We start from the raw sequence: 12,628 nt of genomic DNA on the forward strand, positions 1-12,628 counted from the left end.
TCTCCAGCCATCTGCAAAAGTGCTCCTTATGAAACCGTATCCTCACCAATGAGTTTGCTTCATGCCCACCATTATACTTGGACAGAAGGGTGCCAACAATGACTTACTATTATAATTTCACAGTGAAATATCATCCTTGAATATGAGCCTTAGCTTTAGCTGAGTGATAGCAGTCTTGCCTTTGATTCAGAAGGTTTAAGTTCAAGCCCCACTCCCGGGCTTGACCAATGAGCGAGTGCTGCATTATCCTAGGAGCTGTCTTTTGATGAAATATTCCAGTTTGCTCTGCTTACTCATAACAAGCCCCATTGCAATATTTGAAGAACAGGATAATTCCCCCTACGTCCTGGCCGATATTCGCTCTGCAACATCATCAAACATTTCAACTGACCAATTACCACCTAACTCTGTTTTCTTTCAAAACAACAATGACTACCCTGCAAAAGTAGTTGGCAGTAAAGTGCTTTGGGACACCCTGATGTTGTGATTGATGTAATATAAATAAAAGATTTTCTTTTGTTGCTTTTGGTCAGTGTTCTGTCTCTTAGTCGGTGGGGGATGTGTTTTTTAATTAAATAGAGTGCATAGGTTTTGATTTTAACGTTACCGTGGTTTAGTTTGATATAGCATCAAAATAAAATTGTTCTAACTTGCTAAAACTTGAGAGCGATAAGGTTACAAATCACTTATTTACTATTGAGGAAATATTTAATTCACCCAGCAGAGTTGTAACAAGTATTTGAATTTGTATAAACAGGATTGTCATCCTTAGTATTTTTGTCACCATTCCTGCCAGGCTGCTAAAGTCATAATGAAGCGAGAGTTGGAATGTGGAAGAGGCGTCACTCCAATTCCAATATTTAATTGGGGAAAATGTGTTTTCTTTTTCTGCAACAAGCTAAAAAGGTAGTTTTCGGAATATTGCTTTCTTTCACAGAAATTCCAATTTGCAGATTTCCAAGTCACAGATTCAGATACTTTCATATACAAATATTTTGGGACAAAAAGTGGTGAACAACAAAGACCTTTTGTTGATCCTGTGATTCTAAAATTCATTCCAGCTTTGCAAATCTTTTCCTTACATCTTAACTATTTTAGTTTGATTTCTCATTTTTGATTTGCTGCACTTCGGATGCGTTTTTGTTCATTTGCCATTTAAAAAATAATAAGTGGGCAATGGCGCAATTTTAAACATTGCAAATCGCTACTAAGAAGAATTTATGATATTCAACATATTATTTGCAAGGGGCAAATTCAGCAGTTTTATATTAACTTTTATATCCTGCAATAATGTTATGGAAACCTAAAAAAACCTTTTTATTGCAATTGGTGGTATATTCAAGAATGACATTTTTCTGAAATTACTAATCTAAAACCAAAACTGTCTTGGAACTCCCACAAGCCACTGAATGTATGGAATGAAGGATTTCAGGCCTCAGCTATGCATATGGCAAAAACTTGAAACTTGGCATACTAAATTTGTTAAAACTTTGCTTCTTTCTCCCATTGTATGCAGTGTTCCTTTCTTTATGATTGTGCCTGCATTGTACTTAATTTTGCATTATTGTCATTTGTTTACAGGTCTGATTCCAGCAGGATGTCTTCAAGTAGTAAGTACAAATTATATTTGTGACCATTGCTTCTCAACATATTCGCGGATCCTTGTAAAAGTGAACAGCAAAAGAGGAAACGATCATTGTTGAAAGTAAGGGAGGGGACATGTTACTTCCTGCCTATGCACAGTAAAATGTGCATCTGTCTTTGCACAAGAGTGGGAAAAGATGCATATTTTAAGAAAGCTTTGTCCATCTGGAAAGTTCCTGCCCTTTATTTTTTATGTTTTGATAACATTATTGTCCCTTTTAAAATTGAAGATGAAGTCAAAGAATGCAGAAAAACCAAGAATAAAATAAATTAATACCAGAACATATTTTTCAATTTAATTGGAATAATATTTATACTTGGCATTTAAATATAGCACCGTTTGGCTTACTTAATATTTGCTTACCCTTCCTGGTTCCGTCAGATGCACCTTACTTGCTTCGACAGCCTGATGACTGCTGTTGGAGGCACTAAAATGCTCATAAGCAGAGGACTTTGCTCATTCTCTCCAGAGGGAAAGTAAAATTGTCAGCATAAGTAAATGGTGGCTATCAGTGGCTATTGACAGCCTGCTAGTTATTTTTATTCTGGCCCTTAATTGGTTGGTTCCTTCAAGGAAGTTGAAGGTAGAAAGAGAGTCATGCACACAAATGTGCATTATTTGTGAATTCGTTCCAGTGTATAAATGGGGCAGATCTGCCACCACGGAACGGCATGCATCATTAAGCTACGTTGGCAGCATCGGGAACCTTGTGTTCCCAAGCAACAAAAGAGTTTGCCCTCTTTTGAAAGCATATTGGTTGTTCTAAAATTGATGTTTGAAAGCATATTGGTTGCGCTAAAATTGATGTTTTACAAGCATTTAATTACAGAAGGTGAATTTACAAAGACACAGGTACAAAGCACCCCTGTGGTGCAAAATCTAGCAATTACTGTTTCTCAAAGTAATTCTAAGCAGACCATCTCCAGTTAAACTAACCTTTATCTTGGCAAATCTCCATCAGAACTATGCTGATAACATGATGCACTTCGATCACTCTTGTGAACATTGTCATGGTTTCAGCGTCATCAAGCCAAACAGCACTTGTTGGAATTGTCTTTGTGTCTGATTTCTAGTGTTGAGCTTTAAGAGCTTTATATATTTCCATGGGTTTGGAAACCATAGTGCATCTGAACCCCGTTCTGATTGCGGTTGTATTGGCACCCATGACCATGATTTTACCCCATCACCACCACCACCCCCTGCCATGTTGTGTCTCCCCTATCACCCCCCCACCGGAATGCAGCGGGCCATTAAAATTGCCGTTCACTTCGGTAGGACCTTAATAACCCGCCAGGCAGAAGAGGCCATTAAATCCTGGCCCGTGGCTCTCCTAAAACACATTCCTGACTTTCCCGGCAGATTATCTGGTGGCATCACAGCTTCAGCATGAAATGTGGCAGAACTCTTAAAGGCCACGACTGTAATTGAAGCCAAGCTTATTTTTCACTGATCTTAAGTGACTGATATGGCACCAGGAATTTTATTTGATTCGTCACAAATCTGTCCTACAGTATGCAGTTTCTAGCAAATCCAAAGAAGTCAAACAATCACAATCTGACTTCATGGAAAAATGTTTGGCAGTCTTCAGAAGGCTGAAGAGTTGGAGGATGCACAAAGTGTCTTGCCATTGAGGACATAGGTGCTTTCCGGCCAGTGGTGGACTGAGCAATTTGACATCTTCATGAGTCTCACAAAGAAGTTCTGTTGATATGTGTACAATATCCCCGACCATTGAGAGGTGACTGACTATGGGGGCCAGAGGTGAGTTGCTAATTATTTTTAAATACAATAGCTTATCGTTATTAACCAATTTTACTAACTGTTGCGCATAAAATAGAAATGTAATCATACAACGTTTCCCGAATGTCACTCACTTCTTTTAATATGCATATGCTCCTGGCTTTTCTTTTGCATGGATAGGTGCAAATGAGCACCTATTAGGTTGATTTGACACATTCAAAGAGGCTCAGCAGCCGTTTCGCTTCATAGAAAGGAGTTTGAGAACATAAGCCAGAAAGTACACTATTACCATTAGCCAGTTGGAGCCCACGTGCACCGTACCACGTTTGATCCTCATTTGGCAAGCTTTCAATTTAACCGTACCACTATGGATTAGAGCTAAATGCACCTCTGCAGGGGGAGATAAAAGATCAAGGAGAATCATTCGGGTGTACATCAAAATATCACTTGGAAAGTTATAACAGCAAGATAAAGCAGGTCACTCTTTGGCCATAAGGAGCTTTACTTTTTTTAAAAAACTATACCAAATAACACAGAATTTGTTATCCCTAACACCAAGTTACTTTGTTCTGCAATATTCATGATGTTAGAATGGTGCTTCTGAGTTAACAGTCACAGGCTGCGAAATTTGACCCAGAAATGGATGTGGCAGTTGCATTACGATATTAGTCTGTGCCCATTACTTCTGATGCAGACTGTGCACAAAATGGTATCTGCTTTATATGGTTAAATGTAGCCAGTGCTAAGCTCACTGTTGAGTGGCTGCATGCTTGAGTAGGGACTCAAAGAGTGTCTGGCATACATAAAATCAATCTCACCTCCTTAAAGGTGAGGTACATTTTGACTGGAGCAGATGCTGTAGGTCTTCGAAGAGTGAGCTTGAAATGGAAAAGACACTGCACAACGTGGCAGAGAGTGAGCTCCCAAGATTTTTTGACACTGCACTGGAGGCCTTGGTGCAGGAGGTGGAGAGCAGATGGGATGCCATCCATCCACAAAGTGAAGAGAACTCCAGGCCCCATGCAAAAGCAGTGGAACCATGGAGCTATGGCTGTCGATGCCAGGAGTCCAACTCTTGAGGACCTGGATACGGTGCCCACCACATGTTCAGTGAGGCGTCAGTGGCCCCACACAGGTGAACAAGATAATGGACCGTGACTTCAAATGTCATATCCCACAACCCTCAAACAGTTCACTGCACCATCACAAAAATCTCTTATCAACCACCATTCACTTCTAAACATAGAATCATAGGCCCTTCAGCCAACTTGGAACAAGGGAAGTTTAGCTTATCCCACTGCCCCACCCATTCTCTAGTCCTGCAAATTTCTTCTCAGCTGGTGCTTATCCAAGTCTCTTTTGGAAGCCCCAAATATTATCTGCCTCCACCAGCTTCTCGGGCAGTGCATTCCAGATTCTAAACATTCACTGCATTTTAAAAAAAACCTGCAATTCACTGTTGGTTCGTTTGCCAGTGTCCTTCACTACTTGACCCTTCTGCCAATGGGAATCATTTATCTATTCGCTGTTGGTTTGTTTGCCAGTGTCCTCTGCTACTTGACCCTTCTGCCGATGGGAACAGTTCCTTACTATGTACTCTGTCCAGACCTCTCAAGGTTGAACTCAATGATACACTTTGGGGTTCTCTAAACCCTGGCCCATAACAAATTGGGGGCTCAAGGGGGATACAAGTCTATCTATTGGATTGGCTTTGTGAACTTAAAAGACGATGAGGTGTGAGCATATTGTGGTTGCTTTTCAGGTGTGGTATTTCAGTTAAGTAGGGAGTGTGTTGTGGACAATGGCTCTTTCAGAGGCTCTGAAGTTTTTGGGGGTGGAGACGGTCACACGCAGTACCTTACAGACAGAGACTAAAAGCAGACTGTTCGATTTGGCAAAAACATTGCAGTTAACATTACCTGGCAAAATGCGAAAAGATGAGGTAATTATGGCGGTGGCTAAGCATTTCAAGTTACCTGAGATACAGTTTGACTCATTGGAAATGGCAAAAATTCAGTTACAAATTAAACAAATGGAACACGAGAAAGAATTAAAGCAGCTTGAATACGAAAGAGAGGAAAAAGAAAAGGAGAGAGAAGAAAGGAGAAAAGAAAGAATAGCCCTATTAGAACAAAAAAAAAGAGAAAGGGAGATACAGATCAGGGAAAAAGATAGAGAGCGAGTGTTTGAACTTCAGAAAATGGCCATGAAATATGACAGTCAGTTAAAATTGACAGATGTAAAGCGAAATGTACAGTTGGATGATAGTGATGAGGATAGTGAGAAAGAGCGTCAAAGGCTTGGTGGGGATCTATTTAAATATGTCCAAGCATTGCCACGGTTTGGCGAGAAGGAGGTGGGAGCCTTTGTCTTTTCATTTGAGAAGGTGGCTAAACAAATGAAAATGGCCACAGGACATGTGGGTATTACTGATTCAAACATAGCTGGTAGGTAGGGCTAGTGAAGTGTTTGCATCACTACCGGAGGAGGTATCTGGGACGTACGAGGAGGTGAAAAAATCCATCTTGGGTGCATATTAACTAGTGCTGAAGCCGACAGACAAAGGTTTAGAAATTTAAGGAAAGAATTTGGTCAAACATACATGGAGTTTGAAAGGCTCAAACAGAGTAATTTTGATAGGTGTATAAGGGCTTTGAAAATTGACTAAATGTATGAAGCTCTCCGAGAAATTATGCTTTTGGAGGAGTTTAAAAATGCAATTCCTGATGTAGTGAGAACTCGTGTGGAAGAGCAGATGGTTAAAACTGCGAGATTAGCAACAGAAATGGCAGATTATTATGAATTAGTTCATAAAGCAAAGCTTGGTTTCCAACATCAGTTTCAGCCTGTGAGGGACAGAAACTGGGGACATGAGAAATACTCAAGTGGTAAAGGTGATTGATGGGAGATAATAAGGAAAGTGTACCTCAGATTAAAAAAGAAATCCAGGAGGGTGGAAGAGACATGAAAAGTTTCAAATGTCTTCACTGTAATAAACTAGGCGATGTAAAGTCACAGTGTTGGTGGTTGAAGAAAAGCACTGGGAAGGCTGATGTGGTAAAACAGGATAAGACAGTGGGGTTTGTTAAAGTGGTAAAGGAAAGCCCAAGTGAAGCGAAGGAGGTGCACAAGATTGTACAGCCTGTTCAAGAGGTGATTGATAAGAAGCTGCTAGATCTCCTTAAAGAATTTACTTGTGTGGGTAAAGTTTACTCATGCGTATCAGGAGGAGCAGGTAAAGAAGTCACAATTTTAAGAGATACGGGAGCTAGTCAATATTTAATGGTAAGAGATGAGGAGTTATGGAGTCTGGGAACAATGTTGATAGAAAAGGTGGTAATATGTGGAATTCGGCGTGAGAGGAGTAGTGTTCCATTATATAAGGTAAGGTTGGAATGTCCAGTGAGAAGTGGTAGTAGGAGTAATAGAGAAACTATCTTGTCCAGGAATACAGTTTATCTTGGGTAATAGAGCTGGATCACAGGTGGGTGTGATGCCTACTGTGGTTGATAAGCCAGTAGAAATTCTGACAACTGAAGGGTTGAAGGACGAATACCCTGGGATTTTGTGGTAACAAGGTCGCAACGTCACAGGTTAAGACGAGGAGAAATCAAAGAGTGAAGATGAAGTTGAAGTGCAATTATCAGAATCGATTTTTGATCAGATGGTTGAAAAAGAACAAGAACAGGTGGAGGATGAGGCGGATATTTTTAGTTCTGGAAAATTGGCAGAGGTACAACAGAAAGATGTTGAAATAAAACGGCAGAAAGCATATGCGGAAGAGGAATCTGAGTGTATACCAGAGTGTTATTACCATAAACGTAATGTCTTGATGAGAAAATGGAGACCTTTACATATGGAGGCGGATGAAAAGTGGGCAGAAGTTCATCAAGTAGTATTACCGGTAGGGTATAGAAAGGTGTTGCGAGTTGCACATGAGGTACCAGTGCGAGGTCATTTGGGAATAAGGAAAACTCAAGCTAAAATCCAGAAACATTTTTATTGGCCTTGACTGCATAAAGATGTAGTTAAATGTTGTCAATCATGTCACAAATGTCAAGTGATAGTCAAACCTCAAGCAGTGATAAAACCAGCACCCTTAATACCCATTCCAGCATTTGAGGAACCTTTTACAAGGATCCTAATTGATTGCGTAGGACCGCTTCCTAAAACAAAAAATGGGAATCCATATCTTTTGACGATAATGGATATGTCTACTAGGTTTCCAGAGGCCTTTCCAGTATGTAAAGTTACAGCTAAAAAGATTCTGGAGGAGTTGCTTAAATTATTTACTAGATATGGACTACCCACAGAAATACAAGTGGATCAAGCATTGAATTTTACCTCAAGGTTATTCAAAGAATCTTAGGAATAAAATAATTTAAATCCCATCCAGAATCGCATGGAGTGTTAGAAAGGTGGCATCAGACATTAAAGACAATGTTGAGGGCTTATTGTCAAGATTATCCAGAGGATTGGGATAAAGGAATTCCATTCATACTGTTTGCAATTAGGGATGCACCTAATGAGTCAACCAAATTTAGTCCTTTTGAACTAATTTTTGGCCATTAGCTAAGAGGACCACGTAAATTGATTAAGGAAAAATTGGTGAGTGAGAAATCGGAAATTACACTATTGGATTACGTGTCAAATTATAGGGAACGATTAAATAGAGCAGGTGAATTGGCTAGACAACATTTAAAAGTTGCATAAAATGTGATGAAACGGGTGGCGAAAAATAAATCCAAAGTTCGTAGTTTTGTCAGTAGGGATAAAGTTTTAGTGTTGTTCCCAGTGGTAGGTGAGCCTTTAAAAGCTAGGTTTTGTGGACCGTATCAGATTGAAAGGAAATTAAGTGAGGTGAATTATGTGGTAAAAACACCAGATAGAAGGAAGACTCACCGAGTGTGTCATTTGAATATGCTTAAAAGGTACTTTGAAAGGAAAGGAGAGAAAAAGGAGGAGGTTTAATGATTCTAACTAAAGTGACAAACCAAATCCAGATGACTGTGAATTTGACATACCTCAAATTAAATTGGAAAATGAGGATGTTCTTAAAAATTAGGATGAATTGTTAAGTTACCTTCCAGAGGAAAAACAAACTGACCTGAAAGAGTTATTGATATCACATAGACAAGTTTGTAGAGATAAATTGGGAAGTACTAAAATGGCTATACATGATGTAGATGTGGGAAATGCTGTTCCAATCAAACAACATCCATATCGACTTAACCCTTTAAAATTGACACAGGTTAACAGAGAGATTGATGCTTAAAAATGGCATAATTGAAGTGGGTTGCAGCCAATGGAGACCACCCATAGTGATGGTACCAAAACCAGACGGTACCCAACAGTTGTGTGTGGACTATAGAAAGGTTAATGCAGTTACAAGGACGGACTCTTATCCTATCCCACATTAGGAAGATTGCATTGAGAAAGTGGGACAATCAGCTTTTATTTCCAAATTGGATTTACTTTAAAGGTTACTGGCAGGTACTTTTATCTGACAGGGCAAAGGAGATTTCAACTTTTGTGACTCCAGGTGGTACATACAAATTCCAAGTTATGCCATTTGGTCTGAAAAATGCCTCAGCCACAATTCAACGGTTAACTAACAAAGTTATTTCAGGATTACCCAATTGTGCGGTATACATCGATGATCTGGTAATTTTCAGCCAGACATGGAAAGAACATTTAAAACATTTGGTGGAGTTATTCGATAGACTTCAGGAGGCGGGTTTGGTGATAAACCTAGCCAAAAGTAAATTTGGAAAAGCCCAAGTCACTTTCCTTGGCCATATAATCGGACGGGGTCGAATGGTCCCACGGGATGTGACTCAAAAGTTATTGGGGAGTTTCCGATACCCTCGACACGATGGGAAATAATGCAATTTCTTGGTATGAGTGGATTTTACCGGAAATTTGTACCGAATTTCAGCAGCATAGTCGCTCCACTGATGGACTTGCTCAAGAAGCGTAACAAATTCCAGTGGACAGCAGAGTGTCAACAGGCATTTGACGGCCTAAAGGCTGTGTTAACCACTGCTCCTGTGTTAGCCATCCCAAATTATACAAAACACTTCAAAGTGGCGGTTGATGCGAGTGATGTGGGTGTAGGTGCGGTGCTTCGACAAGACAACGACGACGGGCTACAGCGGCTTATTGGTCATTTTTCAAAGAAATTGAATTCTCACCAGAATAGGTATTCAACGATTGAGAAGGAGACGTTGAGTTTGGTGCTAGCTTTGCAACATTCTCACATTTATGTGACCAGCAATCCGTCTGACGCCATTATATGTACTGGTCATAATCCGTTGACGTTTTTGGAGCGATTCTGGAATAACAATGCAAGGTTCCGGAATAACAATGCAAGGCTATTTGACTGGAGTTTATTGTTGCAGCCATTTCATTTTAAAATAGTACATGTGGCAGGACGGGAACTCGCTATAGCCAATGCTTTGTCACGAATGTGATGAACGGAAGCAGTTTCAGTTGGAGGCAGAAAGAAAAATGGACTATATTATTATACCTGTTTGTGTGTGTTGTTTTTTTGAAACGATAAAGTATATTTACTGTGTGCATTTCTTGAAGAATGGTGAAAAATGAAACCCATTTTGAAGTTGATGGTTTTTTTTTTTCTTGGGGGGAGGTGTCATGTGAGAGTACCTTTAAGAAATGGGTGTTTATAAATGGGTGTGTATATAAATATCTGTAGTGAGAGCACCTTTAAGAAATGGGTGTTTATTACTGCAGTGATGTCAGAGAGGAGGTGGAGCTGGGCTGTCTGTCAGCTTTTTACTTTAGTTTTGGGCTGTTTGCTGCAGGGTGTGTTTTAGTTTTGTTTTCAGAGCTGGATAGCTGCAGTCACAGCCAGAAGGTGTATTGGAGTCTCTCTCTTTAATCTAAAGACTGTAAATCGATCCTGGTGATTTAAAACTAATAACAGTAGTGACTTTAACCTGATGTGCTTCTGGTAAAAGATGTTTTAAGTCTTATGGATGTTAAAAGGAAAGCTTAAAAGATTACTTAGTGTTGTATTCATTGGGGGTTGTATTTGAATTGATGGTTGCTAAGATGTTCACTATCTTTTAAAAAGGAATAAACATTGTTTTGCTTTAAAAAATACTTTTCCATTTCTGCTGTACCATACCTGTATAGTGGGCCGTGTGCTCCCCATACCACAATCTATTAAAAGTTGTGGGTCAGGTGAACTCCATGATACACTTTGGGGTTCTGTAAACTCTGGCCCATAACACTTGCCACAAGGTGTTGTAGAATCGGCGCCAAACGCGGATGTGCAGTTGACATGGCGTTGGTCGGGGACCGCTGAAAGAGGCCCCCCCCCCCGCAGCGATTCTCCGCATTCAACCGGCCGTATTCTTGCCGAGTCCTGCCGCCGTGGTTACAACCTGGTGCCACCCGGCGCGAGCTCGGACCCTCGGCGGTGGTGGCCGCCCTGGTGGGGGGGGGGGGGATCTGACTCCGTGGAGGGGCGCCTACTCAGCGTCCAGGCCCACGATCAGGGGCTACCGATCGGCGCGTGCTCGCGATCTGGAGCGGACCTACCTCCTTCTGCTCGGGCCAGCTGTAGGTCTCTGCCATGTTGCACGACGCTGGCGCAGAGACAGCCACCATGTGCATGCGCCAGCGTGGGGACGGCGGTCGCGCGCATGCGTGGGCCCACGCCTGCAGTGCAGGGCCGCCTTTCGGCGCAGCGTGCAGCATTCCGGCGCTGTGCTGGCCCCTGAGGACCGCTGAATCGCTGGTCCAGGAAGCCCGTTGATGCCGGCGTTCACCATTCCAGTGTTTACGCCGGCGTCAACACATGGCCGGGATTTCAGAGCATCCTGGCCAGAGTCTTTGGAGTCAGGGTTTCAATCTGGGATCTTTCCGTCCAGGTATAACATCAACTGGAATTTCAACAGTTTTGGATGAGATTGTCGGTTGTAAAGTGGATGAGCTAATTGACCATGGCACGGTAGTACAGGAAGCAATTCAAGCAAGGGGAGCAAATAGGAACGTGGTGGTTGTAGGGAACAGTATAGTCAGAGGAATTGATACCCTTCTCTGCAACAAAGAGGAAGAATCCAGATGGGTGCGTTCTCTGCCCGGTGCCAGAGCTCAGGATGTCTGCTCGGGGCTGGAGAGGAACTTGCAGTTGGAAGAGGGGTGGCCCAATCGTCATGGCTCATGTAGGTATCAATGACAGAGGTAGTTCAAAGAAGGAAGTTCTGCATAGTCAGAATGAGAAACTAGGCACCGAATTAAGAAGCAAAACCTCAAGAGTATAATCTCTGAATTATTATGGGAGCCACATGCAAATTGACACAGGACAAATCAGATTAGATCGATGAATGTGTTCCGCAAAGACTTGTGTGGGAGAAATTAGTTCAGGTTCATGGAGCACTAGCACCAATATTAGGGAAAGTAGGATCTGTACTGCGAAGGCTGTCTACACTAGAATCCTGCTAGGACCAGTGTTCTTTGAGCAGCATAACTAGGGAGGGAGGCTTTTTATACCAAATAATGGGGGCAAGGGATCAAATTTGGGAAGATGTGGTAAATCAAAGAACAGAGACCAGGCAGAAGAGAAAGGTATTTTTACAGAAAATGAAAAACAGACCATGGCAGGAAGGGATAGAGTACATATCAAATAGTAAATTAACAGATGAGACTAGAATTATAAAAAAAAGAATTAAACTAAAAGCTCTGCATCTGAATGCACAAAGCATTCAGAACTAAACAGATGAACTGAGCGCACACAGAGATAAATAAGTATTTGGTAGCCATTACAGAGACATGTCTGCAGGAGGACATGGCTTAGGCCCTGAATATTGAATATAGGACGTTTAGGAATGAGAGGCAGCGAGGAATAGGTGGAGGGGTGGCTTTGTTAATGACTGTGTTCGCACAATAGCGAGAGAAGACCTAAGTTTCTGGAAACAGGATGTGGAAATGGTTTGGGTCAAGGTGAGTAATGATAAAGGGAAGAAGTCACTTGTAAGACTCCTATAGAGGCCCTATAACGGTAACCCACGTGGTAGGGTGAAGCATAAAGGAAAAAATGATTAGAGCCTGTCAGAAAGGCACAGTGAGAATCATGAGAGATTTTAATTTGCATATAGACTGAAAAAGTCAGATGGGCAATGGTAGCCTAGATGAGGAGTTCATTTTCCAGGCTAGTTTCTTAGAACCGGTTCTGGGCCAATGAAAGATCAGGCTATACTAGACTTGGTTTTATGC

General features: G+C 41.3%; 1 protein-coding gene across 1 annotated transcript in view; it reads left to right on the forward strand.

The window, feature by feature from the left end:
• fam124b (family with sequence similarity 124B) overlaps positions 1 to 12,628 on the forward strand; it is a 48,866-nt gene that overhangs the window by 7,830 nt on the left and 28,408 nt on the right. Inside the window, exon 2 of the mRNA XM_072474519.1 lies at positions 1,582 to 1,610. Coding sequence (XP_072330620.1) covers positions 1,582 to 1,610 — 29 coding nt within the window. The remainder of the gene's footprint in view (positions 1 to 1,581; positions 1,611 to 12,628) is intronic.

Source organism: Scyliorhinus torazame, chromosome 14 (assembly GCF_047496885.1).
Source record: "Scyliorhinus torazame isolate Kashiwa2021f chromosome 14, sScyTor2.1, whole genome shotgun sequence".
Lineage (NCBI taxonomy): Eukaryota > Metazoa > Chordata > Chondrichthyes > Carcharhiniformes > Scyliorhinidae > Scyliorhinus > Scyliorhinus torazame.